We start from the raw sequence: 24,954 nt of genomic DNA, 5'->3' as shown, positions 1-24,954 counted from the left end.
GTGAGACAGAGCCGCTTGGATATTTGAGAAAAGAGGGGTCAGGCACAGGAAGCAGCAGGTGCAAAGGCCCTACGCAGGAGGCACTTGAGAAACCCCAGGGAGGCCAGTGTGGCTGGAGTGGAGAAAGCCAGAGAGAGAGCATGGAGACGTGAGGTCAGAGAGGTGGCAGGGACAGAGGGGGCCCCTTATTGGCCATGGTAAGCATTTTCTGTTTTCGTCTCATTGTGATGGAAGTCATGGATGTGAGGCAGAGGAGTTGGGGGTCTGACTTAAACAGATCATCTAGCTGTTATACAGAAATTAGTAGGACTGGAAGCAGCCTGATGAGCTGGGAAGACGTGCGGAGGAGATGGGAGCCTTCTTGCCGCACGCGGCTAGCGGAACTCACCACCTCATGGTGACCAGTCTGTATCAGCCCTGCCCCCGGCTCTCCTGTCCTTCAGGCTCTGCCTCAGCCTACCTGCCAAGGGCTTCTCTGTCTGCCAGTGCCCACCCAACCCATTTCTGTCCTGCCGTGCCTCTCATCACAGCTTACCAGGTGTTCGAGAACGCTCACGTCTCCTCCACTGGCCTGGGAGCTCAAGGGCCCAGGTCCTGTCTGCTTCCTGTTACGTGATTCTCCCCACATGATGACTGGCCCACAGCAGGCACTCAGTGAAGGTCTGCTGGCTGAATGGCATCTGGCTCCTTCTCTCCAAGGCACAATCGGATTTGGTTCCCAGAGGGCACGTGAATCAAAATTCATAGCATTATTATTCCATTTCCTTGGCTATCACTGACACTCCGGTTTACGTTGCAGGAGAATTTAAAACCTGCACAATTCTTTTCAGCGATGTGGTGACATTTACTAACATCTGTGCTGCCTGCCACCCTATCCAAATAGTGACGATGCTGAATTCGATGTACTCCAAGTTTGACAGACTGACCAGTGTCCATGAGGTCTACAAAGTAAGTGCTTGCGAACGGCGGGGTGCGTGCCACGGCGCGCTCAGCCAGGCCACGAGCTCCGCTCTCAGCCTCTCTGATCTTCGCTGGTCTGCAGTTTGGTGTGGATGGGGGTGGGGTGAGCAGGGAGAGCTAAAAGGGAATTGGAGCTATTTTAGGAATTTCAGTTTTTAATCCTTTATAGTACTCAGTGCTGAAATGCCTTTGAAGGGCACACTGTCCTCCCAGAGAATAATTCTACCCCTTAGATTCAGCAAAAGTCTAATGTAAATAACGTATGTCTGGTACTTAGCATCATACACTAACCGGGAGCTTTGTCTTCTCTGGAACTTGTTTCTGGCAGAAGCAGAAAGGCCTTTGGGCTCTCTCGTGGTTTTTGTGGAATCACTTTTCTTCTCACCCCTTTCCTCATGCTCCTCATCCAGTAACTACCAGCTTTAATACGGGCCTTCCGTCAATACAGAGAAAATGACAAAAGTATTTAGTCATACGTTTAATGCATTAAGGAGACGCTCTGAATGCCCCTCTCCCCCTTACAGGTGGAAACAATAGGAGATGCTTACATGGTGGTGGGGGGCGTACCGGTGCCGATTGGAAGCCATGCTCAAAGAGTGGCTAACTTTGCCTTGGGGATGAGAATTTCTGCAAAAGAAGTCATGAATCCTATTACTGGAGAACCCATCCAGGTAGAGAGAAACTGAGTACTTTGCTGAACACCAACCACCTTCTGCACAAAAAAGTAGAATTCTGCTAATTAGTCTGTTCAGATGGTAACTGGGTGTGTTACAGTAATTAAAATGGTAATTTCTCCCAACTCTTGTCTTCTCTTGCACATATTCTAAGGACTCGAGCTAATAGTAAGGATATCATCATCCCAACTTTTCTTAAATTTCAGAGGAGGCTTTGGAGCTTGGGATTTTCATGGGGTTCACCGCAAGCTTCTTTGCCTATGTGCTGAGCACGCCTCTCCATTTACTCTGCAGGGCTCCAGCCGTCTTGATAGCCGGCTTTTTTAGGATTTCAGCTTTGTAATTTGAGCATTCAATTCGACAAGTGGTTCAGGTTTACTGAAGAGCCAGCCCCTTCCCACCCCAAGGGAAACTGTGTGTTAGACAAGCCTTGAGGAGTCAGGCTGAGGTGGGAAACTGCCCTCAGCAGTAGGCTAGACACCAGGGTGCCGCGAGATACGTAGACTAGCTTTCCTCCCACCGTGTGGCCCTGAGGGAGACGGGTGCTCACCTCTCTCACGGGAACCTACTCCTGCGAGCGTGGAAGTTTGTTCACGCATCAAAGATGGATAATCTGGAGGATGAAAAGTAGGTGTCCTCTTCTGTCTGCTCAGCAGATCCTAGCTGCCCTGCGATGTCTTAGAGCAGTGTTTCTGTGGTTTAAAATTTAATCCCTTCTCTGTTCCTGGTGGTCATATCTTCAAGATCAACTACCCAGCCAACTCAAAATAAACAGACAACTGTGAGATGGAATACGATTTTTCTAAATTATAACCCCTGTGTAGGAGATTGTAAAGATGCATTCCACTCACCCTCATGGTGAGTCTGACGCTGAGAAGTGCGGAAGGTTCTGGTTATCGTGCCCACTGCAGCCTTCTGAGCAAAAGCTGGCTTTCGGTAGTTGCAGGAAGAACACATCTGCAATACTCAACCCATGGAAAACACACAGATACATCTGGTGAAAAAAAGCCCCAGTAAAAAAAATCAAGATGGGAGGGAATGAGGGAATGAGAGAAGATCAGATAAGAGATATATGTTTCTGGTTAAAGAGCTGTAATATAAGCTACTGAAGAAAAAAATAATTAAAAAATATACTGTTGTGTAAATAGAGTGTGTGTATAGGGTGTGTGTGTGTGTGTGTGTGTGTGTGTGTAAGAGGCATAGCTACAGAGATGACAGTAATGCTACACCAATAAGAAAGAAATTAAACAATGAATTTCTGGAAACTCTCATGGTGGATTTACCAAGAAGAAAACAGGAAAAGATGTTATCAAGTTTCAGATAAGAATAGGGACATGGTTAGGCGCATCATTAAGTATCCACCAGAAACAACATACCATGTGGGTTATTTAAGGAAGTAGGGCAAAGGACTTGAAACATTTCTCTCTTAAGAGAGCTAAGATAGTACTCTTCCAGACCTTCTATTATTTCATTCATATAGCCTTCAGTATACATGTACTGAGGTCCTGCTACGCATGAGGCAGTGTTACTCAGTGTTTGACAGACTCCTTTTCCTGCAGGAACAGGTAAATTCATCTTTCTCAAAAGAAATAAGAAAGTGGTTACCCCTGCAGAGAGGGATGGAACGTCACTGGAAAGGGGCACAAGATAGTTCTGCGAGGTCATGAAAGTAGGCTGTATTATATTTTGGATGGTGGCTCCAGGGCTATATGCTCTTGTCGAAACTCACGGAGCTAAATTCTTAAGATCTGTCTTTTTATTTTATGTAAGTCATACCTCAATTTAAAAAGAAAAGCAAGAGTACTCGATGGTCCCATGTCAGTGAGGTTCTCTCTGTACAGATCAGAGTGGGCGTCCACACGGGACCGGTCTTGGCAGGCGTGGTGGGAGACAAGATGCCACGGTACTGTTTGTTTGGTGACACTGTGAACACAGCCTCTAGGATGGAAAGTCACGGGCTTCCCGACAAAGTGCACCTGAGCCCCACCGCCTACAGGTAGCCATCCACGTATTCATGCCTTCCTTTGCCTTTCCCTACTTCCAGAACGCACAGGTGCCTAGCAGCCATGGGATGGCGGTAGCGAAGGGAGCCCATGGTTTGTCTTCCACGCCACACTGGCTCACAGAAGACATTAAATATTATCGAGCCTCTACTATAAGACAGTTTTGCTCCCAAGGAGCTTATGATCTAAAGCAAGGATGCGCAAAGTAGAGTCATAGGCTAAATCCAGCCTGCTGCTTGTTTTTGTAAACAAAGTTTTATCGGAACACAGCCATGCTTTTTGATTTACTCGTTATCTATGGCTGCTTTCAGAGTCGAGTAGCTGTGGCGGGCCGGCAAAGCTGAAAATATTTACTATCTGGTATTTTACAAAAAAAGTGTGCTGACCCTTGGTCTAGTAGAAAAAGAAAGACATATTCAACAAATAATTATTTTGAAAGTGTGATAAGTACCATGATAAAGATGAGCATAAAATAATACTTAATGGTTTTTTTGAGAACTTATCGAAGCCAACCAAATTCTAAGTTCTTCTACGTATGTTAGTTCATTTACGCTCGCAACAGCTCTGTGAAAATGTACTGTTGTTATTCTTAGCTACAAATGAGAAGAAAATCAGGCACCAAAAGGTTAAGCACTTGTCTCAGGTCCCAGGTAGGCGAGGAAGGAAAAGAGCCCGGATACAACCCAGGGGTCAGGCTCTGAGTCCTGGCTTTGAGCACTGGACCCTTGTGCCTGGGTAATTCGAGCGTGTGACTTGGGAGCCTAGGTGAGGGTGCCTAACCCCGTAAAGACATCCTTTGGGGGGAGGAGATTCGCTAGCTGAGTCTGAACAAGGAGGTCAGAGTAGGGTTCAGCCTCAGCTGAGGTTTGGGGAGTGAAAAACCAGCAGTCCAAACACGGACACAGAGTAGAGACAGAGAACTACAAACGGTTTTGCTTGCTGGAGAGGAAGACAACAAGCAGAGAGTGGTGGGAGCCATGTGTGCCCCGTCGAGGAAGTAGCAAGGGTGCTCGCTGTAGGTGAAGAAGAGCCCCCGGGGAATGTGAGATTGGACACAATGGTGGCGTCAGACTCTCAGGACTGTGTAAGGGCAGATTCAAGCAGCAGGAAACGGGAAAGAGAAGGCCCGTGAGGAGCTGGGTTTGAACCAGAGCATTGGTGGTGGGAGTTGGGGGCAAGGTAAAGTCAGCTGAACTTGGTAATTGCTAGAAATGGAGAATGAGAAAGAGGAAAGAGCCTTGAATGTCTCTCAGGCCTCCACGCTGCGTGACAGGGACCTGCATCTCACCACCAGAGACAGGACAGGTAAGAGGGCTTCTAGTTCACAGAGGCAGGTGATGCGTTCGGCTTTGGAAGTGCTGAATTCGAAGGAAGCGTGGAGCATCTTAGATAGAGGGGTCATTCCATGGCTGGGCGAAATTCGGAGTCGAGGTGTTGGCCGGGGATCCCGACTTGGAGAAGGCAACATAGAGGTGGCAATTCAGCCATGAGATTGAGGAGATCACCTGGGGATGGATGCGGTGGGAGAAGAACAGTGCAAATTTTAAGTGGCAGGGGGATGAAGAGGAGCCCATGTAAGAGGCAGAAGAAATAAGAAAGAACTGGCAGAATTCAGGACGAGAAGCACCCTTGTGGATATTTTCAGGAAGAAGGAATTGAACAAAAATGTCAAAATAGTAGCAAGGACAGAAATCTATGCCCCAGAGGTTTTGGGGACACTATCAGACGTGCTCGTGGTGGAACGGTGGGGACAATGGGGTATGGGTTGAAGGATTAAAGGGAGACAACGTATGGGATTAAAACAGGAGATAATAAAGTGGGAAGGTTTTTCTTCTGTTTAGGATGGAAGAGACCTTAGCAGGCTAACAGGTTGGAGGGAGGACACAAATGGTGGGACCTGAAGAGAAGGGGAGCAGTGGCTGATAGAGCCAGGCCTTGAGAAGGTGGGAAGGGAGCATAGATCAGGTGTCCTAGCTCAAGACCCCTTATCCTCTGAGACCCCTCACCTTCAGAGACTGGGGTGGCCAGGCGGGTGAGAAGCTGTGGGGTCTTGCCTATGAATGTTTACAATTTTATAGAAGAATCACAAAGGTCACAAAGTAGGAGGCACAGTCAGCAACTTGAGAGTGAGGAGAGCAGGTGCCCGGTGGGGGAACTAGAGGAGCACAGTGAAGGTCTGAAATCTCCAGGAACTGGCCAAGGACAAGGGGAGGTCGGTGAGTGCTGAGAGCTGGCTGAGGCACCTGACCATGGAATGGAAGCATGGCTGGTCTGCACGGTTCTGCGGTTTCTCTGCAACACCTGGGCGTGGCCAGTAAATAAATGAACACGCGAACATTTCACAGATATCCCATAGCTCTGTCTCTTTTCATGGTCCCCTCTCTCTACTCTTCTCTGCGGTTACTTGGCAGCCAGAAGCCATGGAGAAAGCTTGGGGAGTGAGGATGGGCATGCTGACCACATGGGGTAATGGGGTGCTTGGGGAGGATGGAAAGGAGAGTGCTGATTTCCGAGGAGCCTCCTGTTTCAGAACCATGTGGGGCTGGTGCACACAGGGGCGGAGAGGACGTGGTTGCTGCAGCACGCAGGCTGTGGGTATGAGCAGTGTGTTGAGGGAGGAAATGTGGAACACGGTCTTGGGATTTTGGTGGGTCCCCTGTGTTCTCACTCTGCCTCCGGCACCCTGTTCAGTGCGTCTGAGCTTCAAGCTCCCTCCTCCCCCCAGCTGCCTCTTTGCCCCACTTAGCAGCCCTGGCCAATGTCCTGGGGTCACCCTCTCCCCACTCCCCAATCTGTGTGTGCCCTGGGACCCAGACTTCTCCTGCATCACCCTCTCCATTGTAGCCAACTCTCAAGCTGTAGTCCTGCGATCTTTGATATCTGGTGCATTTTTCCCCCCTCTGTGCAGCGCTCTGGAAAATCAAGGCTTTGAAATAATTGAGAGGGGTGAAATTGAAGTGAAAGGGAAAGGGAAAATGACCACGTACTTTCTGATCCGGAACCTGCATGCCTCAGAGGACGAGATCATGGGCAGACCTCAAAGCCTGCCTGATCGCAAGGGTGAGCATAAAGGAAAAGCCACATCTCAGTGGTGGATATTCTTCCCGCTGACAACAACTTCATTTAGTGGGGCCCTTAAGCATGCGGGGTCAGCCAGGATGTCATCTGTTCGCACCCCTTTCCATTTGGTCGAAGCTCCCAAGGATCAGAGCAGCCAGGATGAGCCCTTGCACCCCGGAGAGTCTGATGTTCCTTGAGGGGGGATGATGCGTCCGGCCTCAACGGTCCCTCACGCATTTGTTTTCAAGGTTCTTTCCTGCCCCAGAAAGGGGCTTTTCCCATCAGCCTTTCCTGCAGCTGGGGGACGATTCTAGTATCTCTCCCTGCTCCTCAGCCTCAGAACGGGCTTGCTTCACAACCTTCCTCATTTTCTGCTGGCTTCTAAAACTGGGAAGAAGGACAAGATCCGTGACTCACCCAGCTCCAGGAATGACAGGAGAGTGAGTTTAGGTTAAAACAACCCAGCGCTAAGCCAGCGCAGGGATCGCCATTTGGCTCACCGTTCTCACGCACAGCAGCAGCTGGAATCCGAGGAGGTCCCCCTCAGCTGCCCTCCGCCCCACGCGGCCAGTGCCCCTTAACATCTGCCCCGGTTAACGCAGGGAGGTGCTGACCCGAGGGGGAGACCCAGTAGCAGGAGGCAAACCTTCCCGAACCTCCGAAGCAAACTGGAGGAGGAAACGGATTCATTTTGACAGCAGCTAACCTTTAGCTGCTCCAGGGGCCTGCAGAGGAAAATATCGAAATCCAGAGGTTTCTTGTTGCTAATATGCGCAGGATGTCTCTTTGGGACTCATGAATTATGGTTACTGTTTCAAAAAGAGAGGCTCTACCAATAAAGGGAGGGGTATTGGAAGAACTTCTAGAACTGTTTCCATAGTGTTTTCGGTGCACGTTAGTATCCCTGTGAGTTGCGATGGGTTTTGGCCAAATTTAGTGCTAAAGACACTGAGATAGAAAGATACATATTAAAAATTTGGGATAACTTTGGCTAATAAAGACCGGAAGCCACCCTTAACAGAGTTTTTGGCCTCTGAATTTCTAGGCTCAGGACGCCTCGCCCACGACATCACCTTCTCCCTCCCCACAGGGAGGATTGCTAGAAAGGGATAAGCAATTTCTTTGTTGTCAAAACTAGACAATGTGAACGGGGAGCGGTGTTTTGCCACCTGATTGTGGGAGAGAGGAGACAGAGCTGGAGGCTTTAACATCAGGACAGACAGAATCCTGCCCAGAAGATGCCCCCAGCTCAAACTGGGTACAGCTTTCTCCCATTCCCCCTGCAGGGGTTCTCAAATGGGAAAGTTTGACAAACAGGATTCTAGAACGTGGTGTGGGTCAGTAGACTCTAACCTACTTTTCTGAGCTAGAAAAACAAAGCAACACACAACAAAAATAACTGAGAGTAGAATATAAGTAAGCTTGTCTCAGTTAAAAATCTCAGTATGGACCCTGAGAAAGAGGAGAAAGGATGTGTGTGTAGGGGGGTAACCCCGTCTGGACCCTAACCAGCTTCTCTGTGCAAGCTGGGGAAAGGCCCACTTTGGATAGGTAGCCCTCCAGGTATGGCTTATGGTAAAAGGAAAGTTACCCGCTCCTCTGGGCTGATGTCAGCACCCAGCCTAAACTTCTTGGCCAGGAATCTCTGTGCAGAGAAAGGGCACAACCCTGTGTGCAGAACCCAGAAAGATCTTGGCCTCTTTTCTTTCCATGCTTCTCTCAGCTTCCCTCGCCCCTTTCCCCATCAGCCGAGGATCTCCTGCGGTAAGCCTCAGCTGTCTGGCCCTGGGGAAGGGAGTGCCTGTCCCTCCCATCCCCACTGTGGTGCAGTGCTAGAGATGGCCCCAAGAACATGCCCCCATTAACTTTCAGGGACCAAGGGACTTTGTCCCACACAACAAGACCGAGTCTCTCAAAGCCCGTGATGGAGGACAGGGATACAGAAACACTAATGTGTATGCTATTACTGTCCAAATTGGCCTCTTCCCTCAGATGATCTTCCATAGGACACACACGCTAGCTTTTTGGGGTGATTTGGAGGAGGTGTGGGAGGGAGACCAAGAAAATAAATGAGCAGATTAGAATTGCAGCCAGCACGAAACCACGGGGAGACGGCAGCCGGGCAGGGTGAGGGGACCTCGGCAGTGACCCTCCTGTGCCCTCATCAGTCCGAGCTCCTCCCCCACCTGGCATGAGGGGACACCCAGGAGGTGACAGGACCAAGAAGGGACAGCACCCCGGAGTGCTCTTCCTAAAGCTGTTCTCCTTTCTCCCCTTTGTTCTCGAAAGCAGGCGCGTTTGCCCCTTCATCTTCTAGCTGGTGAAGGCATTAGGCATGTTAAATGGCCTGCAGTCTCCCCAGCAGTTGGAACCACTGTCTGGTTGGTGCTCCACACAATGGGCAGCTGGGGACATACCCAAGGGGCGGCTGATGGTCAGAGGCCTCAAAGAAAGGCCCCCTACCTCTGCCGCTCATGAAGCCAGCTGGCCATTTCACTTCTCCTTCTCCACGGGCTTGTTTGCAGGGGCAAATGCTCAAGGGAGTCAAGACTGCAGAGCTGTTGCCATCATGCGGTACGAGGACAGCGAGCAGCCGCCCCCAATGAGTGACAAGGCAGATGGTGAGTACACCGACCGTTACACCCCCCCAGCGCCGCGGTGTGCGGAGGGAGGATTGCTGGGTTCAAAGGTGTGGCTCGTGGTGAGTGGCAAAGAGCCCGACGGGGATAGCTTGAGTGGAGTTTGGGGGCCTGGGGCAGGAGGCTTCTGATGGTTGCTCGTTGTATTTTGAACACAACCCACCCACCTCCCCACCCCTAGTGGGCCGGGGGACCCTCACTCCGGAAGCGTTCTCTATGCCGCCCTCCAAAAGAATGTTTAATACTCAGAAAAACATATTGGTCTCCAGGTACCCATGAAACAAAGTTTGTCTGGACGTCATGCCCTCGGTAGCACGCCACCTGTGAACAAGGAGTGCCAGAGAGTTCCGAATTGTTCCCACCATAGCGTGCTTCAGAGCGACCTCAGAGTAGTGACAATAGAAGTAAAGGCCCAGTGACTGTCTTCTCTGTTTTGTCCCCGAAGGTGGTAGGAATGGGAGGTTTCCCTCAATCCATGCCTACTCTTTACTCCCTGGTGAGCCACTTGGCTCCCTTGAGAGCCACGCGTAGCACCGACGCCCCTGGGTTTTGAGGGTGGGGACACAGAGTGGTGAGGAAGGACCAGAGATGGGCCTGCAGAATGAACTGCTGTAGTGGCAGGCCCCCCCCCCCCCGCACTTGTCCTCTCTGGCTTTGTGCAGCCACTGCCACCCTCTTGCTTTCTGGAAGCCTCATGCAAGAGGGTCCAGATGGGATTAAGCTTTCGAGGCGAGGCAGCAGTGTCTGTCTAAGAGCTTAGCTATAGTTATTTTTGTTAGACAGCATCTTTTGAGTGTTGCCTGAGCCCTGGCGGTGGGTGCTGTCCCGGTGCCTGAGGACTTCCCTCTAGTTCAATCCCAGAATCTGAGGCTAAGGGAATGATCAGCGCTCTTCCGTTCAATTCTGAGAGGAGACAGGGTAAAACGCCCTTTACTCTGATCGGGGTTCTGGGGGAGTCTTGGACTCTGGGGCATGAAAGGCTCTAAGCAGACTTTCCGTCATTACTCAGAGGCATTGCCCTCCCCACCGCACTCCTTCCCTTCCTACAGTTGCATGTTTCTGAGTGATGTCCGATCTTTGATGGTATTACAGTACGGGATTGTGATGCTCATCTTACGTATGGGATTGTGACGTTCCTAGGTTCATTCAACAGCATCTCTTGGGAAACTGTTGATGCCCCAGGGAAACAGGGAGTGGAGGCCAGGCCTAGGTTGCGGTCTGTCAGTGCTCGCCGAACTGAAGACTTGAGTCCCTGCCTCACACGGCCTGCACTTTAGGAGTGGAAGACAGATGATCTGTAGCAAAATAAATTAGATCACTTTAGGTAGTGACAAATGTTAGGAAGAAGGTCAAAAACTGAGTGATGGAGAAGAGGGCCAGTGAAAGCTCCTCTGGGGCAGCAGCATTTGGGCTGAAGTGTGCAGGAAGGACCAGAGCTGGCCATGCAGCTATCATGGGCGCTTCCAGACAGCAGCATGGCTGAAGGCAAACATGAGCATGGCAAGTTCAAAGAAGATTAAGAAGGCCATTGGATCTAAAGAGGGGTGGAAGGGGAAGGAGCAGGAGGGGAGGAAGTCAGAGTGGTCTTGAGCTTTCCTAGCCACATACAGAAAGTCTGAGCATAAGCAAGGGGCAAGGTAGGGGGCTGCTGGGGCTCCATGGGAACATTCCACAGGAGAAGGTCTCTGGAGCTTGCGTTCCGAAATGACTGCTCCATAAACAGCTCAGGATGGGAGGTCTAAGAACTCTTCATGCTCCAAGAAGGTGGACAAACTCATTTTTCAAACTTGTGCTACGTGGGGATCCCTCCACAGAAGAAACCAACAGGTATGGGCAGGGCTGGGCTTCTTGCTTAAAAAGGAGACAGAAGTTTCTCAGCTGGGCCCCTGATTCCATATCTCCTCCAGCTGCTGCTTCGCTGGACGTAAACCGGTATCAACAACTACAGAAGGAGAAACTGAGGCCACTTCAGTTTGGGGGTGAAAACTGGGTGGGTAGAGAACAGGCGTTTGTTGGGCAACTAGCTAGTGCTGGGCATTTTACGCACCTTCTCTCATTTGATACAACAGTCCCATGACTGTTCCCGTAACAGGTAAGAAACCTGAAGTTCAGAAAGGTGATGTAATTTAGACGAAGTCCCGCAAGGAGTAAGTGGAAGAAGTAGGACTGGATCTGTATGCTTGCTTGTCTTGGGCAGCCCGTGTCCATGTGAGCAATGGACCAAAAGGACTTCAGTGTCCCCAGGGGATAGGCCGCTGCGTGTGGACCTCCAGGCTTCACAGCGCTTCGGCCATGTTTCCCTCAGATCCTCTGGGCCCCCACTGAGCAGCTTTCTGGTTGTTGGGTGTGATCAGCAGGCACATTAGTGAGGACCAGCTCATACCCTGAGGGTCAGTGATAAACTGGGGTGTGAGCCAGAGGCTTGGAAATGAGGACAAAGCCAGCCGGGCCATTGGACCTCACTCTGGCTACCCAAACTCAGACCTACCAAATCAGAAATTGCTGGGGCTCACTGAATCTCTGTGGGGCCCAGCCGAAGTGTCTGCCGTGGCCATAGGAAACACTCCAGCAGGACCCAGGCCTGCAGGCTGCACCCAGGACCTCATTTGCACTTCAATAACACGCTTTTCTTTCACTCCACTGTGGATCTGGGTGTTAGATGTGTCAGAGGAGAGGCTCCCCGGTGCAATTAAACGGGAGTATTGAGCCGGAGAGAAATCAGTGTGTGTTGACTCGGATATTTGAGCAACCACCTTTCAGGATTGACTAAAGAGTTGGCCTTCCAGCTGTCCCTGCTGGCGGGCTCTTCTGGCATCCCGTCAGAGCCCTGTTAATGTGTTTTTCAAATTTCAGCTTGCTTCGACTTGTCTCGGAACTGCTTCTCCCGACAATTAGAATAATGGGTTCCAGGCTGACCTGCAGGCAGCACTTAGGCACGCAGCCCGGGCTCCTCTCTAGAGGTGACCCCTTCTTATAAATCAGCCCAAGGGGGTCCACTTGCCGGGTTCATGGTGGGTTAAGTCGGTTTGAAGGGCTTCTTACGCCCACTCCTAATTGTTCCTCTGGAGTGTGTTAGTGGCAGGGGTCTCTGTCTCTGAGTTCAGTGGTCTCCCTGCCGGGGGCTTTGCTGATTCCCTCAAACCTGACTCCCCATTCCCGACAGGAGGGACTTCCCCACCCTGAGCAATCCCCCGGGTGACGGAGTCTTGCGTGAGTTTGCGGTCACCTAATTGGCAGGTCCTTGCCCCTCACTTTGCAGAGTCTTGACAATACAAACGTCTTTCCCAGATGTGTCCAGGGAGCTGGGGCCCAGCTGGTTCGGAGCCATGCTAAGAAGCCTGGGCCTGTGTTTCTGGCCCCCAGGCCTTTCAGCGGCAGCCTTTCTGAGGCCTTTCCTTTTTTTTTTTCTTAAAGATTTTATTTATTTATTTGACAGAGACAGCCAGCGAGAGAGGGAACACAAGCAGGGGGAGTGGGAGAGGGAGAAGCAGGCTCCCAGCGTAGGAGCCTGATGTGGGGCTCGATCCCAGAACACTGGGATCACGCCCTGAGCCAAAGGCAGACGCTTAAGGACTGCACCACCCAGGCGCCCCTCTGAGGCCTTTCTAAGCATGGCTGTCAAATCTTCCTGACCTTTTCTACTTGGGGCCGATGAATGGCATAGTTGTTTTGTTTGTTTTTGCTAGAAGACTGGCCTTCATATTTATTTATTTATTAATATGGGAGTATAGTTGACACACGTTGCCACATCTGTTTCAGGGGTGCAACGCAGTGATTGGACAAGCGCTTACGTGATGCTGTGCTCACCACGGCGTAGCCGCCATCTATCACCGGGCTGTTTACTACAGTACCATTGACTATATTCCCTACGCCGTGCCTTTTATCCCTGAGGCATCGTTGTTTTTAAGTTCAGGCTTTCTAGAAGTTGAGCTATTAACCCAACAACGTTCTGTAGAAGGAAGATCCTGGGAAGTACAAGTGAACTCTTGACAACTGAGGCGTTTACTGATGGAAGGCCGTTGTCAGTCTCGGGCTGAAGTCCTTTGTTGTCAGCCTTGATGTCATCGACCGGGCTGTGGCCTCAGGAGCCGGTCAGCATGGGAAGGCAATGGGTGGCAAGGCATCAGACTCAGAGGGCTGGGCCTCACCCCAGAAGTGACTCAGTAGGCTCAGAGGGGGTCTTCCAACTCTGGTTTATTAGTTGACCATCTCCAAAGGGCATTCTGATGAGCTGCCAGGCTAGGGGACCACCATCATGGTGGAATGAGATGGAGCTTGAAGTCAGAGTTCCTGGGGATGTGTCAACGGCCTGGCGCCCCGTAACCAGCTGTGTCACTTTGGGCAAGTCCTCTTTGCTTCATTTTCTCAACCTGAAAGCAGAGTGCCTGCTTTACCCGGTTACCTTGAGGAATATATGAGATGCTATGTATAATCTGGAAACTGTAAAGTGCTGAAGACATGTCACGTATGCCAACAGCTTTGCCAATGAGGGACCCTACTGTTGGGAATTCACTCACTTGACAAATATGTGATGGCAGGAACAGACAGATCAAGGATGTGGCCTCTGCTCTGGTCTCTGGAGAATGCAGGGGCTTCTGCTGGAGATCTGGTTGCTCCAGGTCATGGCCTCTTTTGCCCATGGACAGAAACAGGAAGCGAGGGGATGGGTGATTCTAGAAAGGCAACCACCCTCACGAAATCTGGAGACCCCATTGCACCATTTTTATAACTAGGATAAAATTCTCTCACTGGTGGAGTTTCCCCCAAAAAAGATCACTTCTAGAATTTGTGGCCCCTTTCTCTGTTCACACCTAAAAAAAGTATGGTATGGCCAGCCTGACCGCTCCCCCCCCCAGGAGGTAGATTCGCCGGAAAATAAATCCAGATGGAACCAAGTAGGAGGAGATAAAGTGTTTCTGCACACACAGAGACCATTCAGAGTAAAGGTCAGGCTGGGTGCAGGGTGAGAGGTTCAAGTGGGAGGGCTCCCCAATGGCAGGCACCATGTGGGAAGCACCCAAATGGGGTGAAGTCTTGAGGACGACTGAGAAGACCCAACAGAGAGTCAGACTTCAGGTTCAAGCCAAAAGTCCTGCCCTCATCATGGAAAGTCGGTACTGAAACCAAGACTCGGTTTCCCACATCCTATTCTATCTAGGAGGTTAGATACAGATGAGGAATGCAGATGAGGAATTATTGTCATCACAAATGTAAGAATTCCTTCCTATAACCCCATGTCATACCCTTTATGTCATAGAGTCCTGTCTGTAATGACCAGCCAGTGACCCAAAGTCCATGTACATTTCCCTAGGCAGCAACATTTTCCCAAACTCTCTCTGCTCTCACTGCTGCGCTACGGCATCCCCCAATTTCGCATTTGACAACACCGTACAAGCAATGGTTGTTTTCCAAACAGGGGAAGATGTCTTCTACAACCACTTAATTCATTTTTAATAGCCACTGAAGTGGGTTTCTGTGCTGTTTTTAATTCTTTCCTGGGCTGTGTTGGTTTGCTCAACTGAAGATTATTTATTTATTCATTTATATTATAGAAGGAATATTGAATTATTATTACTATCTTAAAACCAGAAACTGAAGATAAATCAAAAGAAGAAAGCAAAAGCACCAGTAATTCCATCACTTGGAGAGACTACTATCGAATTTTGGGGGCCTATCTGTCTAACTTACGTACGTGAGGGCCCCATGGTGCATGTGTAGACATGTGTGCTTCTCCTTACAAAATTGGGATTGTCACACATACACTGTTTTGTAACTTGGGAGGTCATGAATTTCTTTCCTTTGAACATTTAAACACATTGCAAAACAGAAGAGGGAAAATTTTAAGAAGACATAATATGCACGATGCGGTATAGTTGTTTCCCACGTGACTTATGCTGTTTGCTGCACACCGAAAGTCACATTTTGCATTGCATCAAGTGGAAACTCCAATTATTTTATGCTTCTGCAAATTTGTAATACATCTGTGATGTCCCTGATATTCTGTGAGTCCTAACGTTGCCTCTGAATTTTCCAAGAAAGACTAATTGAGTTTTGGTCTTTAGAGGTTATCTAGATATCAGTAGTCCATGGACGATGTACGTTGGAATTCTCAATGAGAAAACTTAATTAACCACGACATACATTTTCCAACTATGCACAATAATGAGCATTAACCGTAGCAAGATGACGGTACTAATAGGCAGTCCTTGGGGGTTGTGAGCAATGGTCTTATAAGAGCAAAAGATGAGTGAGATTTCCTTTCCAGCAAACAAGGAAATTCTTCCACCATCTGGAGTGTGGAATTGGATTGGGGTAAAATGTCAAATATATATGCGTAGACATTCCAGGAGAGTCTTGCAATTCCATACTGATCAAGTCTTGTTTGAATCGTCAGGCGGCATTGGTTCAAATTGACAAGGTCATGTTTGGCCCGTTAGCTTTCAATAATGCTGTCTCAGTTCTCCCAACACGATGTTAGCCGGCCATTTTTTTCTCCTCGTCCATCGGGTACTTTTTCCTCAAGGACGGAAAAGGGAAAGAGGAAGATGAGCTTAATAAAAGTGCAAGGGAAACGTGGGAAAAATGGAGGAGAAAGAGGACCACAGTTAAGACACAAGTGAGAAAGGAAAAAAACTGGCCCAGTTAGAACAAAGAAAAATATGCTATGGGAGCAAGGGACATGAAGTGGGGGTGGAAGGGAGGGAAGTAAGTTGAAAACTTTTTGAGAAGAGAAATTAGAAGAAAGAAAAACACGAGAAAGTGTTGAATAACGGGGAGGCTAAAGGGACTGTGAGTTATTCTTTCCTAGTGTTGAGTTTACTTCCAAAATTCTTTGTGAGAGGTAAAGCCAGAAAATAGATGAGTCGTCTTTGCTACAAAGAAATTACGGTGCTTTCTGGAAGTAGGGGCACGTCATACACGGAGCCTCCCGTGAACAGCAAAAGAAAAAGATTTCCTTTGCTAGAGTCCCTTATTTTAGCAATGCCAACCCCTTCTTGTTCAGTTTGTACTTTTGTTAAGGTGACCCCCACTTTTGGTACAATTCCGGAGACGCAAAACTTGTTCAGGCACTCACAATACTGTCTTGCAGAGGTTTTCTCTCGTGGGTTCTCATAACTTCTCTATGAGTTGAGTGGGAGGCAGATGGATTGTGTAGTAATCCTCTTACATCTGGAGAAACTGAGGCACGGAGAGAAGTTAGATGGGGAGAGTTCAGTTGCCCCATTTAGTGCTGATGGGCAGTGACAGAGCCGGGGGCAGCCACGTCTTCTCAATAGAAATAATTACATTTCTCTCTGTAATTAACTCCTTTCCCCTCTATTTGCCATGATACCACAACAAAACTGATCTCAAACTTTTCAAACACACTGTCCTTATCACTAATCTTGCATATTTCCATTTTGGAAAAATTTTGTTCCTTTAAAAATGATAATAGTGCTTATAGTTCAAAGGAAAACTATACCATAATAAGCTTTGTGATTCAAAGTGAAAAGGATAAAGGGTTTTGGGAATAATAAAACTTGTAGAGAATTAGCAAAAACCAAAAACACCCATAGCTGAATAATTAACAGTGTCCAAAGAGCATAACATATTGCTAAGCGTGATTCAGTATTTTGCAAAGCAGGGGTGTGGGGGGAGGATGTACTACAGAGCTCAGATGAATGTGTAGCCAGCGACATCTCCACTTACGTAACTCTCCTTTGGCCATACCCTATAAAGATGCCACATTTGAGGGTCTTACGAACCTTGATTCCTTGTCAGATTAGCCCTAACTTATGCATGAACTGAATATACCATATGAATCCTCAGCCAGGGTTGCCCCGGTGACCTGGTTCTAGGTGTCCCACCCTCTCCCTCCTTGTGTGCTCCAGGCTCCTTTCCCAGTTTCTCACCTCATCCTGGGCCAGAGACAGGGGGGAGACTGGGGACAGGCCCAGTAGCCCCAATCTTTCCACCTGTATATCACCACTTATATTCCTTAATGACTAGTACGTTAGCAGATTATTTGTGTTGAAAACTACCCATTGCTTTTAGGATCCAAAAACAAGGTTAATCACTGATCCAGGTTCAGGAAGGAATCTGAGGTGCTAACAGCCCCTTCTGGAGAAAGAAGTCATTCATTACTTTGGGAACAGAAGGCTGAACCTAGAAGCTCCTCCCGCATCTCCTGATTTCTAGAACACTAGAGCCACAAACCTATTACCTGAACCTCTCTGAACCTCGAGTGTCTCTGGAACAATGATTGGTGTAGAAAGAAAGAAAGAAAGAAAGAAAGAAAGAAAGAAAGAAAGAAAGAAAGAAAGAAAGAAAGAAAGAAAGAAAGAAAGGAAGGAAGGAAGGAAGGAAGGAAGGAAGGAAGGAAGGAAAGAAAGAAAGGGAAGAAAAGAGAGAAAGAAAGAAAGAAAGAAAGAAAGAAAGAAAGAAAGGAAGGAAGGAAGGAAAGAAAGAAAGGGAAGAAAAGAGAGAAAGAAAGAAAGAAAGAAAGAAAGAAAGAAAGAAAGAAAGGAAGGAAGGAAGGAAAGAAAGAAAGGGAAGAAAAGAGAGAAAGAAAGAAAGAAAGAAAGAAAGAAAGAAAGAAAGGAAGGAAGGAAAGAAAGGGAAAGAAAAGAGAGAAAGAAAGAAAGAAAGAAAGAAAGAAAGAAAGAAAGAAAGAAAAGAGAGAGAGAAAGAAAGAAAGGGAAAGAAAAGAGAGAAAGAAAGAAAGAAAGAAAGAAAGAAAGAAAGAAAGAAAGAAGAAACGGCAGTGATCTACGACTTGAAAACCTTCGATGCTAACCTTTCCAAAGGAAACCACAGGGAGAGAAGGATGAGGTGGTGACAGGTTTTCCATCAGCCTTCTTTCCATTCCTTCTCTGAGTCCTGCTCCCTCCCTCCCTCCTTGTGTGGCTCCGTCGCAGAGGTAGTTCTCCAGGGCCTTGTCTCTGGGCTCCCTCCCATGCTTAGAATAAGAACTGGCGTCTTGAGTTTGCACTCTGTGTTATCATTGTGGTAATCACTTTCTGTACATCATCTGATTTACTTATGACAACAATCCTGGGAGGTAGGTGTAATCATCATCTCCCCACTTTTCAGATGAGGACAAACAAGGCCCAGATGGGTTAACAATGAACTGTGGCCGTCCTGGGTGTGAACCTTGGCCTGTGTGATTCTGACACTCAGACCTCATAGACGGTCACAGAGCCAGGGAAGTCTGGAGGCTCGGGGCGGTTATGTGAGTTACACACAAGCCAAGATCTGGTATGTAGCCAAGAAGATGACACAATGTGGGACCAAAGAAATGCAATAGCAACAAGGCCGAGGTCTGTATGGGCTTTTTCAGCCTCGGTCACAAAGACGTTCTCCTGCCCAGGAGGTAGGAGAGGAAGCCCAGAGTGCCCGCACTGTGTTTGCTGGGGCCGAGCTCAGACAGAAACCCCCTGACCACAGAGACCAGTCTGAAGCTTGACTGATTGGCTCACCTCATTGTCTCGTTTCAGCTTCTGATGAATTGGCACCTGAAGGGAGTTCAGTGGCAGGACAGGACTCCGTGGAGGCAGCCGAGAGACGCCGGTCTTCAGATCAGACAGAGACACCTCACTTTCCTGATGTCACCCTGCCGTCTGCTTTCTGCGCTCTGCTGTAATACAGGGAGAACCAACCCCGGCTTCATTTTTCCCTTACTCAGTTTTATGGAGACAAAGAAAAGTAACTTCTTTTCATTTCTTAGCTCAAAACTTCTTAAGCTGCGTCTCTTCCTCATAGTCCCTTTGAGAATAAAAGTCTAGAAATGAAACACAATCCTGACAAGTTTGGAAAATGTGCTTTTACAATTCTCAGTTCAAAGCCAACCCCCCCCAACTTTGAGACTGAATGTTTGTTCCCACAGATGATAAGTTCGGCTGTGGGGCCTCCTTCTGTTTTCTTCTAACAGGGGTGAATGGCTTTCATGCTCTCATTGCTATGGTTCCACTGAATCCTCGCCTCTGAGTGAAAGCCCCAGTGGCCAACTTCAGAGGACACCCTGACCTCTGAGCACGTTGTGTGCAATGTCTTGTTTTAAATGATGGTGGGAGGGAAGGGGGAGGAGGAGGTGGAGAAAAGAGCCCCAGACCCCGCAGTTTATAAATCACCCCATAACACAGCCGGGATGTGAAAGGCACCCGGCCAGGGGTTGTGAAAGGAAATAATTTTCATTCCCAGCCCTGGGAATTATGTGAGCAATAGAACAAAAGCTGTATTCCCCAGGGATTTTCTGAAAGTAAGATGGAGGGGGAAATGTGCAAATCACAGGAAGGGCAGAGTTAGGAAAGACAGGGAAGCAGAGCAGAATGCGGCCAGACCCCCAGCTTCCTTGGCCAGCCGCCTTCACGACACAGAAAGCCCTAACTGCCTCTCGCTGTGGGGATGGAAGCACCTTCTGCTCGGAGAGTGTCGGGGATGTTCTCAGAGGCTTGGGGTGGGGGCAGACGGGGAGTGGAGATGGGGTACAAGCTATGCATCTGCATTTGGGGATGGCCAGAAAATTATTTCTCTTTTTATCTAGGTAATAACGAAAATCTGAAGGCACACATAATGTTGTGATTCACCCTTGCTAGGACCTTACTTGGCCCGAGAGGCATTATCTGCTTTCAACCATTCCCAAGAGGGCCTGGGCAGGACCTGACTCTGTCCCCAGCTAATCCCAGGGGCAGAAGGGGAGGGGAAGGCAACAGGAGTTGAATTCCCTACTCCAGCCTTCTGGGAGGCAACTGGGCCTTGTGTCTGGGAACAGGCAGGTGTGGCCCGTAGCTGAGCAAGGCTGCAGCGAGCAAGGGTTGACTGCGTGCAAGGTGCAGAGGCAAGAGATGTGGGTTCTTGTCCTGACCCTGCTGTTCGATATCTTGGTATCTCAATCTCACCCGCTATGAAATAGGGTCAGTGACAGCAGCCCCACCTACCTCAAAGGTTTTCTTGGTGAGGATTCAGTAAGATATAAAAGCACAAATATGACCATGAGACTCACAGTAACAGTAGCTGCTACATACATCAACCATCAAACACATGCTAGGCACTGGCCTCATGGTTGTTACACGTTACTTCCGTTCCTGGCAACAATCCCATAATAAGCCCACTCTTCCAGGCCCTACTCAACAGATGAGGAAACAAACTCCGGCAGATTCAGTAGCCTGAGACCGCACGGCGGGTGCTGGCCAAGCGCCAGAGCAAGACACATCCTGCCCAATGTTATTACATCAAAACATGCAGGATCACCTGGAGGAAGGGACCCTGGAGCCAGGGAGAGCCAGCTCGCAATCCTGGCTCTACCACTTAGCAGCTGTGTGAGCCTGGGAAAGTGGCTTAACATCTCTGTGCCTCAGTGTCCCTTTTGTAAAATGCAGATAATTAGAGGACCTGCCTCATGTGCATGTCAGATACATACACAAAGCATTTAGAAGAGTTACCCACACTTTGCAAGCCCTCTTCAAGGGGCAGGATTTTTTTTAAGGCTCTTATTAAGCGGTTTCCCTGTTAAAGTGGGGACAAGGAAAAAATGACCCCGCTTGCGATTCTCGTTACTTTGCCTGTATACTTCCCTTCAAAGCCCTTTAGCTCAGTTGTAAGCAGGAACCCAGCCCAAGACTCTGAACACTGTTAGATGGTAGCACTGTTGGAGGGATGAGAGCAAAACAGTTGTTCGGGAGAGTGGCAGCTTCTTGTTTGGCTTTCGGAAGGAGAAGAGCAGGAGCCCGCAGCCCGGGCGCCCGGCCGGCAGCTTGCCTCGCTTCCTCCGCCAGCACAGAATATGCCACCTTCATGCTCAGTTACACCCGAGACTGCCGGAAACTGTGAAGCGGGCGTCCTTGCCCCGCTTGAGAACGGAGAGGGTTTTGTTCTGTGTTTATTATGATTGGAATAATTATTTCCAGCTGTAAATGAGTGACTACATCCTGCTTGGGGAACCCTCTGGAGCCTACTACTCATTCCGGAGTAAACACGGGCGGAGACAACCTCAGGTGCCCAGGGAAAGCCGGCCAGGCTGCGCACATGCTCTGCGAGCCCCCGGCACTCTCACGACAGCGTTCTTTCTTGGAGGCATTTCTCTGTGTGGGAGCCCTCGGGAGCCCCCACGCCAAGCTGGGCCGCGTGAACACCCGCGGGGAGGGCCGATCAGCTTGGGGGACGCCTGCACTCCGCGCGCCGCTGCAAGGGCTACGCTCTCACCACAGCCGCTGGCCTGCCTGATGTCCATCGGCCGAACATCTGGCTGTCACTCCAGAAACCGACTGTTGTTGATGAGCCGTAAATGCATTACTCAGCAGGGAAGGCACAACGAGTCCACCCGGAGCCCCCTCCAGGCGTTAGGACCTTGGAGGAGAGGGACCCTTCCACACCTATGACCTGTTAGGTTCATTTCACCCGGCAACGCCTGGCTCCTGCCCGTCAGCTCCCTGCACTCACTCCAGGCCACAGTCCTGGGCACGGCAGTGTCAGATCCAAGCAGATGGCGGGTCCGGCTTCTGACCCGGTCTAGCTCGCCAAGGACTCTTACAGACTCGCTGGCCTCCAGCCCAGAAGAGAGGTGGACATGTTCATTAGTAAGAACTTGAAAACCCCATGCACCATCCTTCCCCAAGGGAGCCCACAGCTTAATCCTGTGGCTGCTACAGCCAGCCCTGCCCAACCTCCCGACCCTTATATACCAGGCCTCTGGAGGTGGAGTTCATGGACACGGGTGGGGGTGGGGGTACCAAAACGCCAGGATGCCCCTTCTGTCACCGCTTTCCCTGTGCACCTGGCTTTCTCTAGGGCCATCTGAGCCCGGGTTCCGAATGCTGGGGCCTGGCAGGGGCTGGGGCTCGCCCCTCCTCTAGGTACCACTGCTAATTCTTTACAAGAACCCAGACTCCCCACCCCTTCTTTCTCACCCTGTCTTCTTTTCCAACTTTCCTTCAGCTGGAGTTGTGTGCGAGAGAAAGGGGGCGAATCATGTGCCTGGCTGAGGAATGAGATCATTTCTCTCCCCTCCTAGCAGGTTTGCTGTCTGCTAGTCGGGGTTACTGGAAGAAAGCGGGAACGCTCCATTTCCACAGAAAGCCATCTGGCTCCACCAGACTCTTGCTGATGCTAATCTGTTGGTTTCTTTTCCTTTATTCTTTTATTTTTTTATTGTTTTATGTTTTGTTGCCCAGGAATACTTCATGCGCAGCTGTAAACTCAGACCTGGTCCGTCTGAAGGCAAGCGTGCATTCGGTGCACACATTCATTACAGCATTGTGCACCCCTGTCCCCTTGTAGGTGTCAGGACACCATTGTTGCCACTGGTGGGTCTATGTAGTTCTAATGTCAGAGCTGTACTTTCAAATGGAAATCAGGCAATTATGCTCCACATGGAGAAATCTGACAGATGCAGAAGTTTTATACCACTGGCTGTGTCACGGAGACAAAGGCGACCAGCGCTCCCAGGAGACGGTTAAATAAATAGAATATGTTGCAAGGGTGCAGAAAAATCTAGGAATAATTTACTGTGTGTTGAGAGTTCAGAGATCCTGTGGCTGTTTAACTGCAAACCATGATAATGGTAGGTGGGTGAGCTGCTGAACTCATCCTCGAGAAGGCAGTGTTAACGAACCGAGTACAATGCGAGTTCAGACCCAGGCCGGCTCTGCTAGGTGCACCTGTTTCTCTGTTTCCAAATGCCAGCTTCAGGCTGCTTTCGCTTGTTCTGCCTTCCTTTCACGGGGGGCTCTGGTTTGGCCCAAAGAGAAGAGGAGCTGGTGGCAGCCCGAGGTCTGTGTGATGGAGCAGCTTCCTGTCAACATTCAGTGTTAGATACAGAGGTGCTCCTGCTGCAAAATGTGGTGGCCGTGCTGTCGTGGCTGCTGCTGGTCGCACACTTGTTACGTGCCACGCCCCAGCCAAGCGCTCTGGTCCCGTGAGTGTGAGGTAGGTGCTATTATCATCTGATTTTATGGATGGGGAGAGAGGCACAGGGGCGCCAGGGTGACGCAGTTAGTTAAGCCTCTGCCTTTGGCTCAGGTCGTGATCCCGGGGTCCTGGGATGGAGCCCTGCCTCGCAGCAGGGAGCCTGGGCTTCTCCCTTGGCTTCTCTCTGTCTCTCTTGAATAAAGAAATAAAATCTTAAAAAAGAAAGGAAGGAAGGAAGGAAGGGAGGGAGGGAGGGAGGGAGGGAGGAAGGAAGGAAGGAAGGAAGGAAGGAGGCACAGAGCTAAGTGCAAGACCCAGGCTTTGGATCTAGGCTCCCCACCCCCACCCCCACCTCTGGTCGGGGCTCAGGCTGCTTGGCTGCAGCCTCGCTAATGTTCCAACAGAGAGTAGGGGGGAAGGTGCATGCTCGCTCATGCGCCCTTGACGAAGCCCCCGATGTCAGACACAGAGCTGGAGTGAACTAAGCAGGAGAGATCTAAATAAAAGCTAAAACTTAATTTTTCCCATAAGATAGCCAGCAGTGGAAACGAATGGTTAGTTTGGAGCCTGAAACATGCAGTAAGAGTCATCACTCAGTGCGTCTAAAAGTGAGTTTAAATTCACTTCTATTACCAAGACGTGACATGCCCCCAAGTCCCCGTCATTGCTTTCTTCTGTCGGGACAACTCAGAGCAGGCTTTGGTTCATGGCTTTGGACTTTAGCCGTCCCTGAACTTCCCCACTACGTGGCTGCCTTGGACTAACGTGAAAGCCGATGACAAATGCAACTGAGAGAAAAGGCAAGGCGCTTTATTTTTCTGAGACCTGTATCTGTAACCTTAGGTATCTGTAACCTAAGCATATGACCTAGGAATGGCTGCTACTTTCCCAGATCGACAAGTGCCATTCTGGAAATCCATGAAGCACATTCTGGAAGTCCATGAAGCACATATTGCAGGGAGTAAACGTTAATGAAACAAAACCAGAGGTTTCAGGAGATAAAACGTTTACTAATTTGCTAGTGACGAGTAAACACCAGTCACACACACAGAACTCTCTGTGACTTGTTTTACCTTATGCAAGGGTGGAATAACTAAAGAGATTCAAAACTTCTTAGACTATTAGCTTTGTCTTTTGTTAGGAAAGAAATCAAATTTCTGCTTATGGAAAAATCAGTTTTACTTTTTTTACTCTACTGAATCTCTACTGAATACATTTGTTTGAAAATATGAGAATAAGCAGCTTGCATTGCAGAACCGAAAAATATCATTAAAGTATTCTCATACATAAAGACCTTAGTAAAAGGGTGGAAAACACTAGTGACAAGCATAAGAGACTGAAGCCACAAATCACTCAAGAATGGGCCACTTAGGAGCCCAGCAAAGTCACAGGAGCCGCAGGAGCCTCATCCCATGGGTGGGCCCAGCCATCCTGAGTAACCCCCCACCCCAGCAAGGCCTGCTGTCACAGAGACCAGGCACTAAGGACCAAAGGGAGGAAAAATAGGAGCAAAGAAAATGGGGAAACCAATTAAAAATCAGGAATTAAAAATTTTAGAAATCAAAAAGAGCTAAAACAGAGGTTAATAGCCTCAAAATATATGTCATAGCAAATGTCATTCAGCTGGTTAGTGTCCACGATCTGTTATTAATATATAATATCTTTCCATAAAGAACTTTGCTTAACATCTTCAACGTAAGTTCTTTACATATCAAAAACTAGTTTTAATTAAAC

The 24,954-nt window shown here is 49.1% G+C and overlaps 1 protein-coding gene across 1 annotated transcript in view; it reads left to right on the top strand.

The window, feature by feature from the left end:
- LOC123791794 (guanylate cyclase soluble subunit beta-2-like) overlaps window positions 1-18,968 on the top strand; it is a 71,051-nt gene extending 52,083 nt beyond the window's left edge. Inside the window, exons 11-16 of the mRNA XM_087864911.1 lie at window positions 800-948; window positions 1,485-1,631; window positions 3,476-3,630; window positions 6,546-6,697; window positions 9,223-9,318; window positions 18,813-18,968. Of these exons, the coding sequence (XP_087721037.1) occupies window positions 800-948; window positions 1,485-1,631; window positions 3,476-3,630; window positions 6,546-6,697; window positions 9,223-9,318; window positions 18,813-18,958 (845 nt within the window). The 3' untranslated portion in view covers window positions 18,959-18,968. The remainder of the gene's footprint in view (window positions 1-799; window positions 949-1,484; window positions 1,632-3,475; window positions 3,631-6,545; window positions 6,698-9,222; window positions 9,319-18,812) is intronic.
- Window positions 18,969-24,954: the final 5,986 nt, after the last annotated feature.

The sequence above is a fragment of the Ursus americanus genome, chromosome 10 (genome assembly GCF_024610735.1).
Source record: "Ursus americanus isolate L20-20 chromosome 10, mUrsAme1.1.p, whole genome shotgun sequence".
Lineage (NCBI taxonomy): Eukaryota > Metazoa > Chordata > Mammalia > Carnivora > Ursidae > Ursus > Ursus americanus.
The sequence above is the reverse complement of the archived record's forward strand: the minus strand, read 5'-3'. Positions and strand labels throughout refer to the sequence as shown.